The sequence below is a fragment of the Ovis canadensis genome, chromosome X (genome assembly GCF_042477335.2).
Source record: "Ovis canadensis isolate MfBH-ARS-UI-01 breed Bighorn chromosome X, ARS-UI_OviCan_v2, whole genome shotgun sequence".
Lineage (NCBI taxonomy): Eukaryota > Metazoa > Chordata > Mammalia > Artiodactyla > Bovidae > Ovis > Ovis canadensis.
The window spans coordinates 106,438,514-106,464,768 of record NC_091727.1 but is presented as its reverse complement, the minus strand read 5'-3'; the positions used below and the strand labels follow the sequence as shown (position 1 = coordinate 106,464,768).

At 40.4% G+C, this 26,255-nt stretch overlaps 1 protein-coding gene across 3 annotated transcripts in view; it reads left to right on the top strand.

Moving 5' to 3' along the window:
• The window catches only part of LAMP2 (lysosomal associated membrane protein 2), a 47,558-nt gene that overhangs the window by 8,183 nt on the left and 13,120 nt on the right, over nt 1-26,255 (top strand). Inside the window, exons 2-9 of one of the 3 annotated variants that reach the window (XM_070292055.1) lie at nt 2,117-2,235; nt 2,906-3,128; nt 8,163-8,321; nt 9,230-9,396; nt 10,671-10,793; nt 14,914-14,977; nt 15,410-15,574; nt 24,829-25,334. In XM_070292055.1, coding sequence (XP_070148156.1) covers nt 2,117-2,235; nt 2,906-3,128; nt 8,163-8,321; nt 9,230-9,396; nt 10,671-10,793; nt 14,914-14,977; nt 15,410-15,574; nt 24,829-24,968 — 1,160 coding nt within the window. In that variant the 3' untranslated portion in view covers nt 24,969-25,334. Of the gene's footprint in view, nt 1-2,116; nt 2,236-2,905; nt 3,129-8,162; nt 8,322-9,229; nt 9,397-10,670; nt 10,794-14,913; nt 14,978-15,409; nt 15,575-18,147; nt 20,156-24,828; nt 25,335-26,255 lie in introns of those variants that run through there. The other 2 variants (XM_070292056.1, XM_070292057.1) reach the window with 2 other exon arrangements.

Genomic DNA, 26,255 nt, shown 5'->3' with positions numbered 1-26,255 from the left:
AATGAGTTTGGTGATGGACAGGGAAGCCTGGTGTGCTGCAGTCCATGGGGTCGCAAAGAGTCGGACACAACTGAGCAACTGACATCAAAACTAACATCAAAACAGCCTATCCACCTACCCAAGGGCCCAGCACATTCTGTCTTCTGACTTCACAACCCAGCTCCCTGGGAGAACTGTGCTTTCAGAGGTCTTCTTCCACCCCCAGCTGCCACTTTTACTCAATGCCTGTCACCTCAAACTCGACAGATCCAAAACATCCATCACCCAAAAAAAAAAAAAAATAATCCATCACCAACTCCTGGAGCTTGCTCTGACTCGATGGACATACAGAAGGACTGATGTCCATCGAGTCGGTGATGCCATCCAACCATCTCATCCTCTGTCGTTTTGATGTTGATGTAGCGGCAAATACAGACAACTGCCTTTGCCTTCTGTTCCAGAGAGCCGAGTCCTCCACCCTTGATACTGATCCTTTGATACTGAGTGCTTTTTCACACGGTTTTGTTTGCTACTCTAATATCTTTGGAAAGAAAATGATTAACACATGGCAGGCTTTTTTGGTTGTTTCTGATGGTTTTGAATGTTTTGGTTTTTTTTTAATGAGTTTATTCAGAATCAACAAAGAATTTTTTTTTAATTGTATTTTTGGCTGTGCTGGGTCTTTTGTGTTTTGTGTGGGCTTTGCAATGAGTGGGGGCTACTCTCTAGTTGCTCGGGCTTCTCATTGTGGTGGCATCTCTGGTTGCAGAGCACCGTTCCTAGGGCTCGCAGGCTTCAGTAACTGTGGCACATGGGCTTAGTGGTCCCGCAGCATGTGGGATCTTTCCAGACCAGGGATCAAACCCATGTCCCCTGCACTGGCAGGCAGATTCTTAGCCACTGCACTCCTAGGGAAGTCTTGAATACTTTGAATACAAGGAGAATATGTTAAAATGGGGGACTTTAAACAGACCAAGAGAATGTGTTCCAGCTGATCAGAATTCAGAGCTGCAGTTCTCAACACCACTGCAGGGTAGCCTTGGATCAGTGATGGTAGCTCCATTCCGGATTGTTCTGAGAAAAGAATGGCTATAAAACCTACTTAGGCCTCACAGGTCTTTTGGAGCCGGTAGCCAGTACATTTAGGCATTGTCAGTGACCACGAGCTTAGACATATCAGATTCAGGCTTGGCGAGGCAGCTTGGTCTCCAGAGCATGACGCGGGCTTTGTGTACAGCTTGAAAGCTGTTGCTGAGGCACGCCTTCTTGGTATTCCTTTCGGGACTTGATTCTCTATAGTCTAGAGCGTGTCCCCACTTGTAGGGGACGCTGGCATGCTTGGGTATCATTCAAGGCTGTACAGCTATCTCAACAGGAAACAGTGCACCCCTTGGTGAGACAGTGAAGAAAATCCCTAGATGGTGGTCCATCGTTTATGCTGCTGGTGTGTTTTCTGGCATATCGTGTTTTGAGTCCTTGGGCTCTTCAATGTAATAGGTGATGTCCCCCATTTAACCTACTGTAGAAGATCAGAGTCAAGGTAACTGAAAATCCCCAAAGCTTTTCTGTCCCTGAAAGATTTCTCTGCTAAAAAAACAGAGGTAGCAGGTTGAGAATGGAGGAAGGGACTTTGAGTCCACGTCAAAAGATGAATTAGGCTTTCTAATCGATTGGGTTTTAAAATGAAACTGAAATGATGAACGTTGTGTTTATAAAAATTAACTTTTTGCTTGTGGATCTAACGACCTTTGCAATACGCTTCCTTTGATCACGAGATACACATGCTTAGACCTGGCCCACATTTTTACATCAGAATAAAAAGGTTTGCCAAGACTTCTCAGTGTCATAGGTCATGTAGTTTGACAGGATTTAAAGCACCAAGATCGCAGAAATCAGAGCTATCATTATTTTTATAGAGAAGGTTGCACCAGCTGGTTTGAGAAAACACCACTTCCGCATTTCCCCGTCACCTCATTTACCTAAAAAAAACAAAAGTCTTAATAAGTAATAATTGCCTAAAACTAGCAAGGCACAGAGTGTGGAAATGATAATTAGGTTGAACTTTAGGGGTGAATAGAGCTTACTTTTATATATGTTTTTGTAGTCCAATTTAAAAATCTTATTGTTTTTAATCTAGGCACTGTCTCGTCTTATGCATTGGAACTTAATTTGACAGATTCATCAAAAGCCACTTGCCTTTATGCAAAATGGCAGATGAATTTCACAATACGCTATGAGACCACAGACAAGCATAATGTAAGTGCTTTTATTTTTCTTTGGGTTTTATAGTAGGAATTTAATTGTATTCTGTTTTTGTAATCCTTTGCATTCATTTATACAAATTTAATTTCATGTTAACTAACACCATGTACATTTTGTGGAGCTATTTTATTTAGCATGTACATTTGAACATATTGTATTTAGTTTGGGAGTGAATTTTTTTATTTAGGAATGAATATTTTAATTCATCAGTTCTTTGGAGGCTTTTTGGAGTTGGTTAAGGGACAGTGATCTGAAGACTATGGTGTTTCAGTTCTAACTACTTCTATAATTTTTTAACATGAACTAACATCAAAGCTTTTCTAAATAGCTCGCTATTAAAGTCTCCTTTGGGTGGAGGTGGGTTTATCCTCTCAATCCTTTTTGCCTTATTTCTTTTGGTTGAGATCCTGCCTGCTTACAGACTGATATATATTTTTTTAAGTCAATAGCTGAACTTCAGACTGGTTTTCCTTTTGTTTTTAGACATACGTGAATTTGTCCAGAAGGACTGGTGTGTAGTTAAAGAATCGGAAACCCGTCAGCATAGACGGGCCAGGATGGCTAGTGGGGTGTGATATCAACTTCATAGTGGCACTCACGGTGGAAATGCTTGTTCTCATTGCTGCCTGTTTGGGACTAAGCCCCAGATGTCTTTTTCTTTTAGAAAACTGTAACCATTTCAGACTTTGATGCTGCAGCCTACAATGGAAGCGTTTGTGGGGATGACCAAAATGGTCCTAAAATAGCAGTGCAGTTTGGGTCTGGTTTTTCCTGGATTGTGAATTTTACAAAAGAGGCATCATCTACATCTACTTACTTAGTCGACAGCATCTCATTTTCCTACGACACTAATGATAACGCAACATTTCCTGATGCGAAGGAAAAAGGTAACCTTAAGAACTGGATTGCGTTTGTGTTCTCTTGCTTTTCATTAATAATGAACAATGTGAATAATTAAAAGGCCATGCTTATGCATGTCTGTCTCCCTAATTGGAATGGAAATGTCCTGTCTTTGGATTTTCTTGCACAGCATAGTATTTGACACAGTGAGGATGTTTGATGTCATTGCTTGACGCTTTGCTGTGTACTGTGTAGTACTCTAAGTATGTTGCCAGCAGCATCTCACTTAAGCCTTAACAGCAACTCTGGGAAGTAGATGTCATCTCAGCTTTGCAGGCCTGATGAGATTAGATATCTTTCCCAAAGGTCACACAGGCTGGTAAGTGGTAAGCTGGTGTTTGAACCAAAGTCTGTTGAACTTATGTGTCTGTGGCACATAACTACTATTATTTACTTCATTCAATAGTGGGCAGTCAATAAGTGTTGAATGAATGTGAAAATCCTTTACTGATAACTATTTTAAATGGGTACAAGTTTAATAACCTGAGACCAGCAGAAAAACTTCATCTTCGAATCTTGTTACCGTTTATATATAGGATTTTGACTGTAAAGTAAAAAACGTAAGGGAAAAAAGTTGTTTAAAAAAAAAGGTAAGATGACTGAAGTCAACATTTGCTGCAATTTTGAGACAATTTTAGGTCAAAATGAGCTTGGGAAGGCATTGGGAATTAGGCCATTCTGGTAACTCCAGAATACTGGAGTTGGGTAGCCTTTCCCTTCTCCAGGGGATCTTCCCAACCCAGGGATCGAACCCAGGTCTCCTGCGTTGCAGGCATATTCTTTACCAACTGAGCTACCAGGAAAGCTGCTCTGGTAACTTACTAGAAGTGAAATGTGTATTAAAATATTTTGAAGGCATGGATAATGGAGATTTCAGTCTTGTTAGGAATATAATTCCCTCCTTTCTTTCCCTTCCAATGAGGTTGGGATATTAACATGGTGTTCCTAGTAGCTTGGCATTTCTCACAGATGGTATTTCATCCTGACCCCAGAAACACAAGTAGATGGGCTTCAGTTGCCTGGTCTGAGGGATGAGTAACTCATTTGGATTTATGGAGTATCGAAAGATTATATTTTTAAAGACCCAGAAGTGAATGAGCTCATGTAAAACATGGGCAGTATCACTAACTGAGACTCAGAAATCAAATCCTAGTGGTTTTTTTGTTTTGTATTGTTTTTACTGATCTCTTAGTTTGAGAGGATAACTGAAGCAAGTTTGTTATTGGATATCTTGTATATTTAGCTTTCTGCTGTATATTGTCTTTCAGAACTAGGATTAGGATTTGCCCCTAACTTTCAAGGAGCTTAAGAACTAGTTGGAGAGAAAAGTGAGTGAAGTTCTTTTCCCAAGTATACATGGAAAAATTGGAAAGCATTGAGATCTGTGTGGTTTTGTTTTGGTTTGTGTTTTTGGGATGGAGGGTTCATAAATCTTTTCTGACAATGTGAGGAAAGCTCTAGACTCTTTCTCAAGGTGCAGAGTGAACTTTACCTATGGTATATAGTCCCTGAGCCCATCAGTGGATGCCTGTGGACAAGAGGGCCTGATGACAAGCAGAGGACGTCATGCAATGGAGGAGTGAGAAAGCTTGGTGTAGAGGAGGAGGGCTTGAGCTGAAACTTCGCCTAATGGTAGATTTTTAGTAAGTGGAGAATTTCGAGCAGAGTATTTCCAGCAGGGGGAAGCACAGTATGTGCAGTAGTGATTGGAGAGCTGCCCAGTTAAAATAGAGGCTGTACATCGTAGAAGGAAAATCATGTTGGCCAGGTGCAATGAGTCTAAATTAATAGGGGGCTTTAGAAGCCAAGGAACTGCTTTTAGCTTGATGGGGTAGGCACTGGGGAACCATTTTAGATTTTTAAGCAGGAGAATGATGTAACAAAACTAAGAGACAGTAGTTTATAAAGAATGTTCTGCAGGATTAATCGGGAAGTGAGGAGACTACAGGCAGAGATAACAGCTTAAGAGACTGTTATAGAACTCAACAGATGATGTAATAAGTACCTAGACCAAGGTGGGGTGGTAGTAAAAGCTGCTGCTAAGTCGCTTCAGTCGTGTCTGACCCTGTGCGACCCCATAGACAGCAGCCCACCAGGCTCCCCCGTCCCTCGGATTCTCCAGGCAAGAACACTGGAGTGGGTTGCCATTTCCTTCTCCAATGCATGAAAGTGAAAGTGAACTCGCTCAGTCCTGTCCTACTCTTAGTGACCCCATGGACTGCAGCCCACCAGGCTCCTCCATCCATGGGATTTTCCAGGCAAGAGTACTGGAGTGGGGTGCCATTGCCTTCTCCGGCAGTAAAAGCAGATGGGGGTTAATCTGACAGATTTGATGGGAAGATTGTGGACTTTGAAATGTTAACACCGATCTCTCCCCCCCATTTTTTATTTATATATTTATTTATCACCTCGGGAGACGTGGGTTCAAGCCTTGGATTGGGAAGATCCCCTGGAGAAGAGAATGGCTACCCACTCCAGTATTCTTGCCTGGGAAATCCCATGGACAGAAGAGCCTGGTGGGACACAGTCCATGAGGTCGCGAAGAGTGGGACATGACTGAGCTACTAAACAGCATTAACATTTTTTTGGCTGTACCACATGGCTTGTGGGGGTCTTAGTTTCCTGACTAAGGGAAGCTACAATGTTTATTGCTAGCTTCTGTAATATTTGAATCTATTTGAGATTTTAAATGACTCCCTTAAACTGTCGATAGTTTTTAGAAATAATTTAGTATCCTATTTTTAGGCATCTGGTAATTGAAGTGACTTTGAAGTTGTTTTTTGTTTTTGGATGTGCGACAGTTTCTCGGAGTTTAGTTCCCCAACCAGCAATTAAACCCGCATCCTTGGCAGTGAAAGACTGGAGTCCTAACCACAGGACTGCCAGGGAATTACCTCCTGCTGTTTCCTTTAATTTTTTTCTTTTTCATGATTAAAATACAGTGTATGCTTCTCAGTGTTATATGCCAACTTGGATGGGAAGTTGGGGGGAGAATGTGCTTCGCCGCCCAGTCGTGTCTGACTCTCTGCGACCCCATGGACTATAACCTGCCAGGCTCCTCTGTCCATGGGGATTCTCCAGGCAAGAATACTGGAGTGGGTTGCCACGCCCTCCTCCAGGGATCTTCCCAGCCCAGGGATCAAACCCAGGTCTCCCTCATTGCAGGCGGATTCTGTACGTCTAAGCCACCATGTATATGTATGGCTGAGTCCCTTCACTTAATCGGCTATTCCCCAATACAAAATGTATTTGGTGTTAAATAAATGAAAAATTTTAAAAAATTACAGTGTAGAAATAGAAAAGTACAGGAAATAACAGAACCACACATAAATCCATTACCTAGAACTAATGCTGTTTTTTCCATATTTGCCTCATTGTTTTAATTCAAGAAATAAAAAACCTTACCAGGTACTCTAGAGGTTTCCTTTGTACCCACTCCGCAGAGCCATTTTCCTCCTTGCCTCCCAAGAAGGGACCACTCTTGGGAGTTAGGAGTGTAGCCTTCTTGTCTATGTGTTTGTGTTTGACTAATATATATGTCAATATATGTTCAGACACAATACATCATTTTAAAAATGACAGTTTTATAATGTAACTCTGGTGTCTATGACTTGTTTTTGCACTCATTTGTTTTTAGAGGTCTGTCTATGTACAGCCAGTTCAGACATCTGTTCACTTAGTTAACAGTGAAAAATGGTTTTGGAGGAAACTGTTCTGGTTCATTGGTTTAAATTTTTTTTTCCCTTTGGCATTTCACTATAGGCGTTATAATAACTGCACAGAAAGGCAGTAACTTATTGCTTTCGTATTCTGAGATGTTCCTAAAATGGAGTAGTCTCTAAATTCTGTCCAGGAAGAGGTTTCAAAAACTCATTTTAGTTACTTTCACTTACTTTGGGATTGTAGCACAAAAATAATCCTTGATTATCCCATCTCTCTTGTTTGTTTTGTCGCTAAGTCCTGTTGCCTCTGCCTTAGATATGTGTTTTCAATTTGCCTCTCTGCTCTCTTCTTGGGCTGCCCTGGTGGATCAGTGTGGTAATGAACCCACCTGCCAGTGCAGGAGATGTGGGTTCAATCCCTGGGTCGGGAAGATCCCCTGGAGGAGGAAATGGCAACCCAGTCCAGAATTCTTGCCTGGGAAATCCCATGGACAGAAGGAACTGCCGGGCTACACTCCAGGGAGTCACAAAGAGTCAGCCATGACAGAGCACGCACGCATGCTCTCTTCTTACTGCCCCTCACTCTCTTGGTTTAGGCAACTCCTCATCTCCCCTGCTTTTTTATACTTTTATTTATTTATTTTTGTGCTGGATCTTTGTTGCTGTCACGCTTTTCTCTACTTGTGGTGACCAGTCGCTTCTCTCTAGTTGTGGTGTGCGGGCTTCTCATTGAGGTGGCTTCTTGTTGTGGAGCATGGACCATAGGACGCACGAGCGTCAGTAGTTGCAGCATGTGGGCTCTGGAGCACAGGCTCGATTGCTCTGCGGCATATGGGACCTTCCCAGATCAGGGAGCCAGTCCGTGTCTGCTGCATTGGCAGGTGGGTTCTTTACCACTGAGCCACCAGGGAGCCCTCATCTTTCCCCTTAACCAGGTCATTAGCCTACTAACTAGTTTACCTCTTAAATGACTTTGCTTAAAAAGTTTTCTGCTCTGCCTGACCTCTACAGTTTTGCTGTCTTCCTTAAATGACACGTTTGTTATTTCCAGCTTTAAAAACTGAAACTCACCTTCTATTGCTAACAAAACAATGCCCAACCTGTCCTTAGGTCATAGAACATGCTGCAAAGTGTGACCACCTGCAACTTATCTTTCCTTCCTAATCCCCATCACCCCTTTCCTCTTAACCCCTTGTTTTTAGCCACAGTGAATTTGTCGGTCCCTGAACAGGCCTTGTCTGTTGTCACTTCAGGAGTTGGGTGGGGCAGGCATACAGAAAAGGTGAAAGTCTATGTATTTATATGATCACTTTCCTCCTACCTTCTTGGAAATAGCTGTTGTTAAATCTTATCTTACAGGAGTTTTTACTGTTAATAATCGTGTGGCACTCAAGATTCCATTGAATGACATCTTTAGATGCAGTAGTTTGTCAACCTTAGAAAAAAGTGATGTTGTCCAGCACTATTGGGATGTTCATGTACAAGCGTTTGTCCAGAATGGCACAGTGAGCACAACAGGTGAGACGTTTCTGTACTTGGGTCCTGACTTAAGATGAGAGTATACCAAGAAGCTTTAGTTGAAGTATCATCTGAAGCATTTATATGGTAATACTTACAGCTTCATTGCACTGTAAAGTTTTTATAAATAACGGCAATCCTTATTCTGGTAGAGCTTGCACTTTGAGGTTTCTGATGGACATGTGGCGGAATGATTTTCTGAAATACCCTACCTCTGGTGCTCTCCGTGGATAAAACCTAATCTTGGTTGGAACAAATCCTCAAATAGCATTTGATCCTCAGTTTCTAAGCTTTTGAAGATCCCAGACAAAAGCTGAGAAATTGGATTTCTGTGTTCTAATCTTGACTTTTATAAATTGATTTGGTAACTTTTACATGACTTTATTGGAAATTCATTAATTTCTCAGCCACCAGTTCTGGAAAACGACCAACACTTCCTAAGAAGTTGAAATGCCTATGATTTGCTGTAGGGGCAACACAGATAAAAGGTTCATTTGTATTTAAATCCTTCAGTGATTTTTAAACTGTTGTTTTAGTTAAAAACACTTTTTTTTTTTTAACGTAGGGGTGAACTGTTTTCAAACAAATCTCTGATTTTCATCTCAGAAGCAGGTGATAATTTGGGGGGGAATAAAGGGTATAAAAAGATGAGTGTGTGTCCACATGTGAGTAGATAAAGCATTTGTATGTGTCTGGAGCCCATCTGCTGTGTCATAACTTTTTAAAGATTGTCTGCATGTGAAGCAGCAGTTTGAGGACCTCCGCCTCATTTAGTTTAAAATACTAATAACACTTTCAAGACATTCCTTATCCCGAATATAATCCTTTTGGACTTCTGTTTTGAGAAATATGTTGCTCTTCCCTGACCTTATGAGTTAAACAGTTTATTTTGTCCTTGTATGTTTTAGAGTTTTTGTGTGATAAAGATAAAACTGTAACCACTGCCATGCCCATCGTTCCCACCACGGCGCCATCTCCAACAAAACCAGTGGTTGGATCCTATTCAGTTGTAAATAGCAATGGTACCTGTCTTCTGGCTACCATGGGGCTGCAGCTGAACATTACTCATGATAAGGTATAGTTGCCTGTTTCTATTGATACATTCTTTTCTGTATCTCCTTTCCAATGTAGTGGGTCCAGCCTTCAGCCCAAGAGTGGTGTAATAGACTGATGGAGTTTTAAATACTGATCTGATGTTGTCTTGTAGAGTTGTGACTAATTTGAGTTAATACAACCGTAAAGAGTTAATGTTGCTGTCAAAGGATTGTCTTGGCCAGCAGGAAACCTATTAGTTTAAGGGACTCTTTGGGGTGTAGATTCTTTTCCCGTCACCAGGTCACAATATGAGCAGTTTTTTATTTTATTTTATTTTATTTATTTATTTTTACTTATTTTTCTCTGTGCTGGGTCTTCATTGCTTTGGGTGGGCTTTCTCTAGTTGCGGTGAGTGGGGGCTACTCATCGTTACTGTGCACAGGCTTCTCATTGTGGTGGCTTCTCTGTTGTGCAGCACGGGCTCTAGGCATATGGGGCTCAGTGGTTGTGGCGCACGGGCTTATTTGCTCCATGGCATGTGGGATCTTCCTGGACCAGGGATGGAACCTGAGTCCCCTGCATTGGCAGGCAGATTCTTATTCACTGCACCACGAGGGAAGTCCAAGCAGTTGATCTTTGTTTCAGTTAGTTTAAAAATACAACTCCTTCACACTTTTATGTGAGGGCTTCCCTGGTGGCTCAGATGGTAAAAAATCTGCCTGCAGTGCAGGAGACCCTGGTTTGATCCCTGGGTCAGGAAGATCCCCTGGAGAAGGGAATAGCAACCCACTCCAGTATTCTTGCCTAGAGAATTCTGTGGTCAGACCATTGGGTTCCAAAGAGTCAGACACAACTGAGTGACTAACACTGTAAACTTGGAAGAGTGCAGCTGTTTCTCCAGCTGTTTGATGATTTGAATGGTATATAGAGAAAGGAGTGCCTAACGGCACTTCTGCTTGCAAAGCTCTATTGGGCCTACAGAGGGCGTTCTGGCGAACCGATCCCATTTCCAGTGTCTTGGGACTTAAACAAGCTAGACAGATGGCTCTTGTGCTCCATAAAAAATGTCTTTTCATTTGGCTCATTGTTTGAGGAAGCTTCCCTCTTGTCTTCCTTTTTTTTTTTTTTTAAAGTCTGCTGAGTTACAGCTTGAGGGGCTTGTACCAGCTTTGAAAGTAAGACATCATACATTTAAATATCCAGGAGACAAAAGGAGTTTTTGTTCTCCATGAACTTGATCTTATTGGAATATAAGGTTTTGCTATAGATTTTTATGGTTAATCTATGCCTTTCTCCCCTCTTCTTCCCCTAAAGGTTGCTTCAGTTTTTAATATCAATCCCAACACAACCAATGCTACTGGCAGCTGCCAACCTCAAACTGCTCTGCTCAGGTTGAGCAGCAGCAACATCAAGTATCTTGACTTTGTCTTTGCTGTGGTGAGTAACTGGTTCATGAAGAATTAGGATCATTCTCTCAGAAACACATCTGAAAGTCCTTGTGTGAATGGGTGTGTATGTTTATGTGTTGAGGAGGATAATTATCTCTATTTTCCATTTCAACACTACGTAATTATACAGTGTAGTCCACTGATTCCTATTAATCCCGCAGGGTCACTTCCATGTTCTGTGGACTGGGTTTATTCTGCTCTTCTGCTGTTATATAGACCTTAGGGTAGGAGTAAGAATTAACCCATATAAAAAAAATCTAATCTGTCCAAATAGATATATGTAATAATAAAGTCTATTTATAAAAGACAAAGTACTTTCCATAGTTTTTTTCCATTATTGGTTAGAAACTTCTCCTGTTTATCTCTTACAATATTTAGGCTTTTTCAGGGTTATATTACTGGTCAGAGTATCAGTGATAATGATAGCTAACACTTACTGAGTACTCACTGTGTCCAAGGCTCTGCATGTACTACGTCAGGATAGTTTATAATGGTGGCATCCAGGTGTTCTTTGTTCATGGTCCTATCAAAGGCTGGATGGACCCTAAACAGAAGTTTTCGTGCATGTTCTACTTCTAGCTAGCATAAATTAATCATTGGGGACCTTTATTTCCACCTTCTCAGAAGCAGTTGTTATCCCCATAATTTTTTGAAGGGTGTATGTGTGTGTGCATGTGCGTGCACAGGTTGTGACAAATTGGAATGGGGAGGAGGGGCTAGCTACCCATGAGGGAACCTGTTAGCCCACCAACAGTTAATATATAAGTGGCTAAAAACAGTTGTGCTTTTAAATCAGATTACTCATATCTGGGGATGGGGAAATAGCTTCAACATCTGATATATGCGGTTAGGTATGTCTTTGTTTCTTGTCTAAACTTGGTATTTTGAGTATAAAGCCTTTTTCCTCTATGGAAAATAAGCGGAGTAATTGATGATTATATTTTAGAAAGGTTTATAAAAATCTTCTTTTTCCAATATGTAAATAATTTCTCCATTACAGTACACATATGACCAGTGAACTGCTATTAAGAATATATAGTTAAGCTTGTCATCTTCAATGTGGTAGAGCAAGCTTCCCAAGTTATCTCATAGAGATTATATTGTAGTCAATAAAAACGAAGAAAGCAAGATTTTAGATTCATTCCCTTTTGAGCGATTGAGCTTGATCTTTCTAGCTGAGGTAGAATCCTAAAGGGAACATGGTTTTTTCTGACTCTCATGGGGAAATATGTAATGCTTAATTCCAGAAGACTTTTCTAAAATGTGGTTCAAAATAGTGACATTTTAACCCTGCTACAGGCACTTTGAAAAGTCTAGAAATACCTACAGTGTCACCAGAGTTCAGTGGGGCCCATCTCACCTTCAATCCTATCATGACAGTTGCTTGTCAGGATAATTGAATTCAGTGTATATACAGGATGCTTTTTATACTGTTCATGAGGTTCTAATGGCAAGTATACTGGGGTGGTTTGCCATTCACTCCTCCAGTGGATCACATTTTGTCAGAACTCTCCTATGACCCGTCTGTCTTGGATGGCCTTACACGGCAAAGCTCGTAGCTTGAGTTACGCAAGCCACTCGCCATGACAAGGCATGTGGGTTTTTTTTTCCCCATTGGAAAAGACCTGATGCTGGGAAAGATTGAGGGCAAAAGGAAAAGAGGGTGTCAGAGGATGAGATGGCTGGATGGCATCACCATTCCAGTGGACATGAACTTGGGGAACTCCAGGAGGTGGTGAGGGACAGGGAGGCCTGACATGCTGCAGTCCACAGGATCGCGAAGAGTTGGACACGACTGGCGACTAAACACCACCGCCACAGGATGCTGTGGTGGGATACAAAGAAGAAGGCCTGTGTTCTTAAGATGCCCATAATCTATCGGTCAAGGTGTGTGCGTGCATGCACTCAGTTGCATCCAGCTTTTGTGACCCCATGGACTGTAGCCCACCAGTCTCCTCTGTCCATGGAATTTTCCAGGCAAGAGAACTGGAGCAAGTTGCTGTTTCCTTCTCCAGGGGATCTTCCTGACTCAGGGATCGAGCCTGCATCTCCTGCGTCGGCAGGCAGATTCTTTACCACTGAGCCACTGGGAAAGTCCCCAAGTGATAAAGATAACAGTGTACAGATAACCACCACTTTTATGGAAGGCCTTGAATGCCCTGCTGGCTTTTGGATTTGATTCTGTGGAAAAGTAAACTGTGCTGTAGGAGGTGCATTCAAAGTGGGATGAGTGTTAGACCAGAGGAAAGTACAAAGTGCTATGGGAGTAAAGGAGGGCTTCCCAGGTGATTCAGTGGTAAAGAATCTGCCTGCTATTGCAGGAGACACAAGAGTCCCAGGTTCGATCCCTGGATCAGGAAGGTCCCTTGGAGAAGGGAATGGCTGCTTCCAATATTCTTGCTTAGAGAGTTCCATGGACAGGAATCTGGCGAGCTACAGTCCATGGGCTCACAAAGAGTCAGACATGACTGAGTGCCCCAACACAACAATGGAAGTATAGAGGAACGAGCCATTAATTCTGGCTGGAGGAGAGTCAGGAGGGTTTTACAGAAGAGATGGCATTAAAGCTGGACATTCAAGAATGGGCCAGATGTGTACATATGGAGTATAAGGGGAATAAGTGAAAAAGTACAGAATATCCCTGGATAAAGGAACACAATCAAGACCAGGTGGAAAATGAGGCATGGAACATGTTTAGTGAATCATAAGTTTGGAAGAGTGTTTGGGACAAATTGTGGAGAGCCTTGAATGGCGAACCAAGGAGAGATGGGGTGGCGTTGTCAAGACTTCTGTGTGCTTTCTCCTGAAGTTCTCTTAGTCTGCCCCCTTGTTTTCATTCCCTACCGATTCCGGCCTCCATTACCACTTACCTCCTATCTAGTTTCAGACCACCTCCTAACAACCCCCCCCTTCTCCTCCCCTCCCCTAATGTACTTCGGCATCAGCTGAATCTTCTTGAAGCTCAGCTCTTTCTCAGAAACCTGCAGTAGTTCTGTTTTGCCAACAAGAAAACATCTAAATTCCATGCCTGGGGTAGTTCAAGCCTCCTCTCCCTGCTGTGCAAAGTAACCTGCATATCCAGCTTTATGTTTCCTTCTTTCCCTTGTCGTGAAGCTCATGCTTCCGTCACCCTGTTCCCTGTGCACATCCAGTGTGGTAGGAGAGTGGCCGAGGAACCAGCACTCAGGCTCCACAGCCAGACTCCCTGGGGTCAAATCCCAGCTAACTCTGTAGCCTTGCGGAAGTTGCTCAACACCCTCCATGGATCAGTTATCCCATCTCAAAATGGGGTGTTGTAATTCTTCCATGAAGCCTCCTGGGTAAAGTTTTAGGAACAGTGCTTAAAGTTTTCAGATGCCAGTGTGCTTGCAATGATGCTTATTTCTGACTTCTTTATTCAGGCTCTTCCCTTCTTGAATACTTGTTTGTGCTTCTTTCCTAATTGAATCCTACCCCATTCAGAGAGCCCATCCCTAACTTTCTGTTGCCTTTGCTCCTTCCCTAGTTGGAATTCCTCTCCTTTTATTCATAATTTATCACTTTTTTTGTAGTGTGGTTATTTATTTTTATTTGTCTTCTCTGGCAGATTGTAAACACAATGGGGGCAGGATCCAAATGTGTCCATTTTGCTGGCTCCCTGGAACACTTAGATGTGTTACCTTGTACATACTAAGCGGTGAAGTAATTGGAAGGATCCTCTGATCAGCTTAATGCTTCAGAAAGAAAATAGCATTGGAGGAAAAACAGAGCTGGACAGGCAGAAAGGCAGGGAGCCCTGTGAAGAGGCTGTTGTGATCCAGGCTAGAGGTGGTAAGGGCTTGGAAAGTGACAGAAAGATCAGAATGGAGGGAGTGAATTGCTGAGTGTCTGGGAACCAGGTGAGCACATCATCTCTGGTCCCAAAGCTGGAAACAAAAATGAAGAGGTAAAAGGGTATCAGTCACATTTTGAGTCTCTTGACTTATTTGCAATTTGTGCTCCTGGGCCAGGTCTAATCCATGGTTGGATCTTCTGGGTAATAGTATTAGATTGCTCTCCTTCCATAGATGTTAACTGTGTCTGTAAACAGCTGTGATGCATTGACTAACTGGATGCTTTTTTTCACACAGAAAAATGAAAACCGATTCTATCTGAAGGAGGTGAATGTCAGCATGATTTTGGTTAATGGCTCTGGTAAGCAAAACATTGGCCTGGGAGGTGGGGAGGAGTATAGGTTTCACTGAAAGAATACAAACCATACTTATCTTGTTACCAAATAACAAGATAATTTAATGACAAGTGCGTTATTTAATGGAACAGAAGATTCTGTGTTAAAATTGGGCTTTGACCATAACTTAGAACCGGTTTCATCTTTTGCAAGATCTTGTATTTTCAAAGCATAGTAAGTAATAGTTAAAGAGTGTGACTGGGTTTTAGACTGTTGCAACATCCAAAGAGATAGGGAACCTAGTTAGTGATCTTAAGAATGGCTTTTTGTGGGCAGACCCTGTACCCTGAGCTCTCCTGTATTTCACAGAAAATTCCTCAGGATTGTCTTCCCCCTCCTCCCTTTTTAAAAAATATTGACAGGATAAGAAGTTACTGACATTTTTTTTTCCTTTAAAGTTTACAGCATTTCAAATACCAATCTCAGCTACTGGGATGCTCCCCTGGGAAGTTCTTACATGTGCAACAAAGAGCAGACCGTTTCCGTGTCTGGAGCATTTCAGATAAATACCTTTGATCTAAGGGTTCAGCCTTTCAGTGTGACAGAAGGAAAGTATTCTACTGGTAAGAATCAAGCAAGTTTTATTAATAATTTATGCTCATAGGTTGACTGCTAGGTGGCTTTTCTTTTGAGTCGTGGAAATTTAAGCCCTGGAATAGAGAAATAGGAATTCACCTCTCGACTCTTATAGCCCTGAGAAAGTGGTATGACTGTATTAGCTAATCATTTTGCTCAAATTAAGTGTGTTTTGTAATCTCAAAATCATTTGCAGCAAAGTTCTTAAGGCTAAAAACTGATAGGTCCTTTAAGTGAGCCACCTCACTTGGCCACCTCAGCAAAGAGTTGACTCACTGGAAAAGACTCTGATGCTGGGAGGGATTGGGGGCAGGAGGAGAAGGGGACGACAGAGGATGAGATGGCTGGATGGCATCACCGACTCGATGGACATGAGTTTGAGTGAACTCCGGGAGTTGGTGATGGTCAGGGAAACCTGGCGTGCTGCGATTCGTGGGGTCGCAAAGAGTCAGACACGACTGAGCGACTGAACTGAACATAAGATGCAGACACTCCTCCATGGGTTGTCATTTGTGGGAAGGGTGGCACTGGGGAGCAGCAGTTTTTGAGCATCTTGACTGTCTTCTTGGGGCCATCTTCTCGCTGGAAACATTTTCATACTCGAATTAAAGCAGTTTGGTCTCATTTTATTAAGACAAAAGATTGCGGTAGGAAAGTCTCAGATGTGGCCTATGTTTTGGCCAGCTAGAATGATCTGGAGAGTTTTAAAAGCATGTGCCAGTGTGAATGAGGCTTTTTGAAGGTCTACACAGGGCTAATGGTGGTATTTAACAGATTTTTAGTGAAAGCTTTGTGAACGGCTCATTACACTGTGTTTATACGATTATCAAAGATGCATTTGGCATTATGAGATTAAAATCTGCATGAAGAGGGAAAAGTACATAAAATTCCTTAATTGACTCGTCTTTTAAACCCGATTACATAAAATGGATGATTTGTGGATCACAGCTCTGCCAAGCAGAGCCACACCAGTCATCCACATCCTTTTCAACAATGAATTCAGTGGTTTAGAAAGAAATATGGATGCTGCATCTGAAAGTGCATATGCTATGAGCTGCTCAGCGGTTTTGCAGTAGTGCTGAACACCTAGCTGGCCTTGGTTAGGCCAGAATAAATTAGGCTCGTGACGCTACCATTCTTGTGATTAGAGGGGTTGATCACAATTAAAACATAGTCCCAAGAATTCATGTTCCCCTTGGTCAGATTTTGCTTGTGCGCTCAGTCACTCAGTCGTGTCTGGCTCTCTGCGACCCCGTGAACTGTAGCCCACCAGGCTCCTCTGTCCGTGGGATTTTCCCTGCTAGAATACAGGAGTGGGTTACCATTTCCTTCTCAATTATTTTGATCCTTTCATCGTTTTACTTTTGAGTCTTTATCAAGCTCCTCCCCTACATTATTACCTTCAAGTTTTAAGTCCAGATTTGTGTTGAACTTCAGATTATTTGCAGTGTGCAGTCAGCTCAAGCCTGTTAATCTAGTCAGCTAAAATACAGATGAGCTGTATTTTTTCTCTTATTTGCCGCTTTGGTTTTCATATACATAGAATTAAAAATATCACCCAAAGATACTGAATGTGTAATCTACTTGTGGAGCTAGGTTCTTGACTGATAATACTTGACTGTGTAGGAGGAGTAAAGTAAGAGTGTTGATGGATTTTACTGAATCAGACTGCTCTCTAGAAATGGAAAAGATAGCCCCTGTGAGCCCTGACTAGATTGATAAATTGGTAAACGCACTCAAATTAGTCAGAGGTCTCAGTTTCTTGACTGTAGCAGCCACTAGAAGCGTTTCCTTAAAGTTGAGAATCTGCAGGCTTTTTTTGGTAAAGGCTCAGACAGTGTTTCAGCTTTGGAGGCCATATGGTCTCTGTCACAACTGTTGAGCTCTGCTGTTGTGGCGTGAAAAAGAGCCACAGGCAGTAAACAAGTGAACGTGGCTGATTTCCAGTAAAACTTGCCTTGTGGATACCAGAAACTTGAATTTCATGTAATTCACATGAATCATAAAATCATCATCTTTTGCTTTTGTCTCCCCCCAATCATTTTAAAATGTTCAAAAGGCATTTTTTAGCCTTTGGGCCAGATTTGGTTCACAGGCTATAGTGTGGCTCTTCTGATCCCGTGATGAAACCTTCCTGATCTGCCAGTTTCCCTAAAGACATCACTCTGCCACGAAGAGTCTAAACTGGCTATGTAGAAATCTGGCTAGATTGGCTCCCTTCATTTCTGATAAAGTAATACTCCTATTTTGGAAAGCACTTGGAATATATAAACAAAGAAATATAGACACATGTATGTGTTTTACATAAATGAGTATACATGCATATCTATCTAATACATACAAACATACATGAATGAAAGGACAAATAAGTTTGAGGATTTTGATTCTAGAACAATCCATAATTTATGTAGCTTTATCATAAAAATAGACCTGTCTTAATTACTTAAAGTTGATCTTTTAAGAGCATTTTCTGACTTTTTAATGAACATCTTTTACTTTTGGAACATCATTTCTTTTTTATTATACTCATTCTTTGTTACACACTTTTTCTCACCTACAGCCCAAGAGTGTTCGCTGGATGATGACACCATTCTAATACCAATTATAGTTGGTGCTGGTCTTTCAGGCTTGATTATCGTTATAGTGATTGCTTACCTAATTGGCAGAAGAAAAAGTTATGCTGGATATCAGACTCTGTAACACTAATCTACATGATAATAAAAGCAAGTACAAATTCCAACATGCAATACTGTTCAACTTAAGGTATATATAGTTTACAGTGCTGATCTTAAAACAGGTGGTATTGGGGGATTTCAAACTCAAATAGTTAAAAAAACACCCCTAAAATGATCAACTATAAATTAATCACATGATTTTGGCTTTTCCAACTAAGGAATTTAAAACATTTTTATAGCACCTCCCCCCCCCCCAAATGTGCAAAATCGCATGGATTATAGATTCTGTTTTACATTGTCTTGAATTAGTATTTCGTTGTTGTCACTTGAGACATTCTGATTAGAAATACACAGTTTAGGAAAAAGAGCTTAACCCCCTCCCCACCCTCGTATGTAGTCAAATTGAGACAACACATTCTGTGGTGGATTTGTACTTGCTCATTTTGCATTTCTTAGTGATTTTGTTTGCAGGTTAACTTAGCTGCTTTGGCATTGCTGCATATTTGACTATGAGAGATATGCCAGTAGATGTGAACAGGGTCTAATAGTATTATGTCCTTAGCAATGCATGCTTTTCTAATGCCTTTTGAGTACACTTGTACTTAATATGGCTGTAGTGACAAAAGATACAGAAGCTTTTAAAAATTTAGAATAGGTGTTAATCTTAACCGTTGAGTCCTTTCTTTAAAAAAAAAAGCAACTGAGTAATTCAGGCTTTTACATGGTAAGATAAAAGACTATTCCACCTGGGCATTTCAATCCATTTTCTAGATGCTTTAGAGATAATTGCTAGGCAGTGCCAATTTGGGGTGTTAGTTCTTTGTACCCATAAATTGGCCCCTACTCACAGTGCTAATATTAATGTCACTAGATTTATGTAGATTTCTCTTTAGTCTTTGAGTCTCCGTGTTGGTGGTAGTTTGTTTTATTCTTTGCTTTTCCTTAAAGAAGAAATGCCAGTATGTCCTAGAAAAAGAGCTTGGACCTAACCCAAAAATCTTGGTCTCCTCTTCGTTGACGAAAAAGCTGTTCTTCCTTTCCAGCTTACATTGATGGCTACATTTACTAATGTGGCTTTCGTACTTAAATAGTTCAGTGCTAATCAAAGCTTATGTTACTATTGTTCATAACGGTAGCATCATCAATTCACGTACTTTTTGTTAAGTTTTATACTCTGGGGAGAGGCACCAAACTCCATTTCACCTGCACCACCTAATGTCTAGAGCCCCTCTCTAAAAAGCTACTTGGAGCTGCTTTGCCAGCTTAAGGCACTTTTTAAAGGCTAAATATAAATCTGATTTTTTAAAAAAATCTTTATTTAAATAATGTTTTAGTGTAAGATTGTTACCCTTATAGGAATGGACAACGCTTCCAAGAGTATGAGCCTTAGATATTTCTTAAGAGTCAAAGCAGCTTTTTTAAAAAATAAAAATTGGAAGCACAAGCAAGTGGCACTGGCTTAATGCTGTTAATGTTTCTAGAAGTTTCTACCTTGAGATTATATGCCTGATTCATATTAAAATACCTCTAATTAGCACTGTTTTATAGAGAATCTGACTTAATTGACTATTTTCGTATTTTACATGGGCCAGTTTATATGCTATTACTCACACTATTATTCGTATGGCCACGTGTTCTTTGTACCTTTTGTAGTTTTGTTTTACTGGGTTTACATCCTGATGGTCTAACACTCTATTTGGTTTCTGGGTGTTTCTCATGGGTTAGCATTTGTATAAAGAATCTGGTCCATGTAAATGCTTTTCATGTTTTTTTCCTCAAATGTTTAAACCACTAGTTGATGTATGGTATTTCTCTTCGGTTATTTGACTGTCCACTTGCTCAACATATTGCTTCTAAAACAAACAATAAAGATTCTTTTATTTCTTAAGGAAATTTGCTCACATTTCTTTCCTGTTGGCTAAAGTCTAGATTTTGTATACTATGTAATGGCAATTTCTTCCAAAAGGAAAAACTTCAAAAATGGCTAGAACTAAATTATTTCCAGAATGTTCTGTGTATTACTGTCTGGGAGAGTGGTGTGTGTGTGTGTGTGTGTATAGGTCCTTACTGATGTTGGAGTGGCTACAGAGTAAAAATCAGGTCGGGGATGAGATGTGTATGGGATGTATGTGTGTGTGTAAGCTCCCCAGTTGAATCTAATGTGTAGCCAGTTAGGAAACCAATGATTTAGAATATTTTACTATAAAAGCAACAGAGTATCTCTGTATACTTTTCTCAACACCTAAATTGAGGCTGATATTTAATATCTGTACATTGCAGCCACACAAACCAAGCTATTAATCCAAGCCAAAACAGGATTGTATGTAATCTTTCTCTCAGATCACCTTAAAATGCATGAAACTTCCAATTTTTAGATGACTTCCCAGTCTACCTTAGTGTGTCACACACAACCATTTAGCAACCCGGCTGGCTTTCCTCTGGATTACCCAGTTAAGCCTGTGACTGCCAGTTAATCATCACAGCTCTTAACTCTACTAGCTACCATGTGCCTTTGGTCAAGCTACTCAACTGGGGTCTCTCAGTTTTTTCATCTGGGGGTTGAGGGTTTTCAAGTCTTGTTACTTGTATTTCTTTGAGTGAAATTTTTCATTTCAGTGAAGAAAAATATACATCTGAGTATTTTTATTTTTTTTATTTTTTAAAAAATATTTATTTTTATTTATTTGGCTGCATAGAGTCTTAGTTGTGGCATGTGGGAACTAGTTCCCTGACCAGGGATCGAACCCAGCCCCCCTGTATCGGGAGCACAGAGTCTTAGCCACTGGACCACCAGGGAATTCCCACATCTGAGTATTTTTAGAAGAAACCTGATAAGCTACTTGTTAGGGATAAAAAACATTTTCATCAAGTGTAAAACATACCATCGGAAGTATTGCATTTTTTTAGGAGGAATTCTTAAAAGAATCAAGATATTTTTAGGATTATAGCATTTTTATTTCTGTTTAAGTAGATAATATTACATTGTCTTAGGCTCATCTTTCTCCTACTTATCTCCTGATTTTTTATCCTGCTACTGCTAAGTCACTTTAGTCGTGTCCGACTCTGTGCGACCCCATTGATGGCAGCCCACCAGGCTCCCCCGTCTCTGGGATTCTCCAGGCAAGAGCACTGGAGTGGGTTGCCATTTCCTTCTCCAGTGCATGAAAGTGAAAAGTGAAAGGGAAGTTGCTCAGTCGTATCCAACTCTTAGCGACCCCATGGACTGCAGCCTACAAGGTCCTCCGTCCATGGGATTTTCCAGGCAAGAGTACTGGAGTGGGGTGCCATTGCCTTTTCCGATCTTTTATCCTAGTACCTAATTTTCTGCATCAATAATTATCATATTTTTGAAACTAGTATAGAGTGAGTAGCTTCAAGTATCTTTTCAGATCCGTGTAATAAACTTCAAGCAGTTTGACTGTAGATCTAAAAGGTATGTGATAAATGTCACATAAAAATGTGCCTCTTAATTCTGATTCTTCTAAAGAGAAATTGAACTCATTGGTTTTAAAGAGGTGTTTGTTTTCTATTTTATTATAAATGTACATCTTGACTTTTCAACCCTCACCCTGAAAAGTGTATCTGACAAATTTCTGAGCTAACATAAAATTGAAGATAAACAGCATTTTTAAAATCTCCATGAACATTTTCCTTGAGATTTCAATGGCCATGAAATTTTACTTCTAAAATTCTTCACTGCTTCTGTGATTATTAAACTCTTCCACTTTTCCATTCTCCAGAAATATTTTCAGTATGATCTCAAGTGTACATTAGGCAGATAGAGCAGGTCAGAATGACTTACAGAAGGTTTTTCAAGTTGTGATTTTATTAAAATTTCTGTTTACCAAAATATCTTTCCTGAAGAATTTTTGCAGGTTGAATTCATAAAATCAATGGTTATTATAAATTAACACTTCACATACTAATTGAGAGCATTTTAGGTAAATGACAGCATCTAGAAAAATCTTTGTATTAGTGGAATTGCCTTTTTGATCTAAGAATATTTGTCTTACATGAAAGCCTTATTGGCAGTATTTATTAAAGTCGTTTCAGTCGTTTCAAATTGGGTCAAATACCCAATTTGGGAAAGAGAGGACTTTGAATTTGTTTCCAGAATGAGAAATTAATCTACTAATGAATTTTTTAAAAACCAAGTTATATAAAATCCAAGGCATAATACTTTTATGGTACATGTCGCCCAGCTGTCTATATGCTGGCTGGTAATTTGGGAAATTGAAGGGGAGGACTCACTGGGTGATCTTAACACCATAAATCCACAAAAGTCACATCTGACAATCTCAGCTATCCTGATTGTTAACAAAACCAAGAAGCAAGTGAAAAAGATCATTGAGCTGGCAGCCAAAGCTGATGTCACAAAGTCCATAAACTCTAGGACTGCATATTGCTCCCAGTTGTTGCTCCAGAGACTAGTGAAAGGCTGGCACATTTCCTACATGAAAATACAGATTTGCCTTGCAGCTATTCATTCTTTTGGGCACAGTTGTAATAAGCATAATTATCTGATTTATCAATCCCTGGTAAATTGCAGGCGAGGAGAATTAGGGCAGGAAGAGGCAAAGAAATGGAAAATAGAAGTTGTGGCTCAGCATACCAGCTGCTTCCTATCTCTGCAAACATACCACCGTCTACGCTGTTCCTTTCTTCTGGAGTCTCAGTAGCTTTCCTTCTGGTCAGTGCTTCTAGAATTGGAATTCTCCTGCCTCCCAGGAGGCATCTTCAACCTGTAAAAAACTCATGGCTTTTTCCTTGATCATGTAACCACTTAAGTCCCTCGCACCCTGAAGATATCTTTTCTTGACCCAGTGTCCCTCTTCTGTCTACCTTTTTTTGTCCCTCTAAACTTCTCATAACAAATACTGTGTTCCCCATCCCAAGTTCTTGATCTCCCAACCAATCACTTCCCACTCACTCTTAAACCTGCAACAATATGACTCCTAGCCACCACCCTCTGTATTGCTTCAACCAGTGGGCATTTCTCAGGCATCTCTAATAATTGACACTATTCTCTCATGATAATGGAAACTTTCTTTCCTTGGCTTCTGAGGCACCATTTTCTACCTACCTTTCCTACTTTTCCCTACTCCTTTATTCTTCAAAGGGTTTTGTCCCTGACCCTCTTATTTTATCTGCCCTTGCTGAGAAATACCTCTGTCCCTGGTTTGACCTATCACTTAAGTACATCAACCACTTGGTTAAGACGCAGGTATCTGAAGCTTGAATGTCTCCCTCTTCCACAAATCCCTCTACCCTCTCCTAATACACAGATTTTAAAAATTAAAAAACTAACCCTCACAAAAATAAATACCTATAAAACTGAAATGCATATTATTCCTCTGTATTCCTTATCACCATGAATGGCACCAGCATCTACCTAATCACCAAAGCATGGAATTGGAAGCCATTGTTATCTCCTACCACACTGCCTACATCCATTTGGTCAATTCTGTCTTCTCATTGGATCTCTATAGTCTATCCCTTCTACGTCTGCACATTACTGAGTTCAGGATTGAATTATTGGTCATCTAACTTCTAGCAGTAGAGTTGCTTCCTAACAATACCTCCAGCCTTCCATCTCCCATAACTTCTGAAACAAATATCCTGCTTAAAATTCTGCAAAAAAATTTTTTTCTATCAGTATAAGGCCAGACTACCTAGAGCATACAATGCCTTTGTAAGCTGGTCCTAACATCCTGTTTCCACCTCTTTTCCAAGAGGATTTCTTAATCCATTGTTTTAGCTATGCCAGCCTCCTTACATTTTACCCAAAGCCCTGTGTTTTGTTACCATCCATAGGTCCATATTTTTGTCTGTGCTATTTTCTATACCTGGACTGCCCTTCACCCGTTACATGCACAGCTAATTCTTATTCATTCTTAATATCTCAGCTCTAGTGTCACCTTTTTCAAACTGTGTCTTGGGTAACAAGGCTGAGTAAATTCGATGACACTTTGTGTGTTCCCTGTCCCTGTTATAGCACATTTTGAAATTGCAACCACTGATTCTCTTGTCTGACTCCTATACCAGACTGAAATCTTGAGGCTAACAGTTATTTAATCCGGGCCGGTTGATACCTTTCCTTACTACTAAGTGACCGCGTATTGCTCTGCATTGAGTCTTCTATCTGCTTTGTATAGTTGGTTATTTGGCTCATTTCATTATTGCTTCCCAATCTGTGGGGCACCTGGCACTATGCTTCTTCAACTTCATAACGGTTTGCTTCTGAAAGCTCACAGCTTGATCATCAAGGCTAAATATATTTATCCATTATCTTCCATTTAAGAAATCTGGGAAGTAGGTGACCGTTTTATGTCTTTCATCCAAAATGACTGCATTCGTAGGAGGGAGGCGGTACTTAAACGTTTTGGTTATTTGGAAAATCACTTTCGTGGGACATCTCATCTGCTGGTAATGAGTGCTAGTGATTTGTTGTCTGGGTGTGAAAAACGAATGTGTGTGTTGGGAAGAACTGTCATTTTAACTTAAAGTGTACACATTAGAAATGTTGTCACTGTTTTTGTTCTCAATTGTCCTTTCTCCACATCTAGCTCAAGACTGCAGTGCAGATGACGACAACTTCCTTGTGCCCATAGCGGTGGGAGCAGCCTTGGCAGGAGTGCTTATTCTAGTGTTGCTGGCTTACTTTATTGGTCTCAAGCGCCATCATGCTGGATATGAGCAATTTTAGAAACCTGCTTTCTGATTGATTGTATAAAAATACATGCGCATAACAAGATTTTCTTTTCAGTTTTGAAATATTTTGTGAAGATAGCAAAACTTTAAGTCTTAAATCAGTCCCAGCATATTGAGATCATTCTTTATTAGTAAAAACTGTAAATAGAACAGCTTAAAATTGAAAAAGCGTCGTGTTAACTGGTCCTGAAGACAAATTTGTTGAAAAGAACATGGGTGTGCAGTGAGTCAAGGTCTATCTTAAGAAGCCTTGGCCAAATTTGGATTCTAACCTAAGATGCCTGAAACTTAGTAACGTGGCCATTATGGAGGTTGAATGTGTGGTTGTCTCTTCATGGAATTAATAAATATTGTTTCACTACTGGTGTTCTGTTTTCAGTGTATAAGAACTATCCTGATTTAAACTCATCACTTTGCATATAGTTAATTAAATAAATGTTGATGTGGCATAAATGCCCATCATATGCTTAAACTTGGTTTTCAGTTGAATGTCCTCAGGAGTATCAGCATTTTATGTGACTTTTGCTGACTTCTTTGAAGCTGAAGTCAGTATCTTAGGCTTGTGATTTTCCCCTAGGTATAAAACAGACCCAAGAGACCACAACAGAGCTTAAACTGGCTTCAGAATTAAGAGCTTTTTTAAAAAAATGTTTCTTTTTCACCAGTATAGACTGAAAAGATTCAAATATGTTTGACCACTTACCTTTTTTTTTCTTTTAAGTGTTTTTCTCTTCCTTGGATGCCCAATTAGCACTGAAAGATAGAAATATTCTATGAACTAATTGGGAGAGATTGTGTTGTGTTTCTCTACCTCATCTTGTTGATCTCTGGAGCATTAAAATCTATTTAGTGTTATCATCAGACTGGTACTTATGAAATGTAAGCTAACAGCAATCTCAAAAGGCAGGCAGTGAGGCATAGCAACTAGGCTCTTAGTTTTTCCAAGACATCCCCTGTGGGGCAGAGCATAGATGGGAGTGTAGAGAGAAGCTGTTGGCGTTAAAATGAGCCAGAGAATCAGCCCCTATCGAAGCATGCTCCATGTTAGAAGTGCAGCACAGATACTGAATGTATAGACAAGTAAAAAGGAAGCTTGAGAATTTCACATTGAAGTGATTATTTTATTAATTCATTCTACGTATATCTTGACTTGTTCAGAATTTTTATAACTCACTAATCAGTATTTTGGCACTCAGCTATCAGTCTCAAAGCTTTCAGTAAAATACAGTAAATCCTTTTAATAAAAGCTATTGTCATTGCTGAAATTCATATTATATATTCA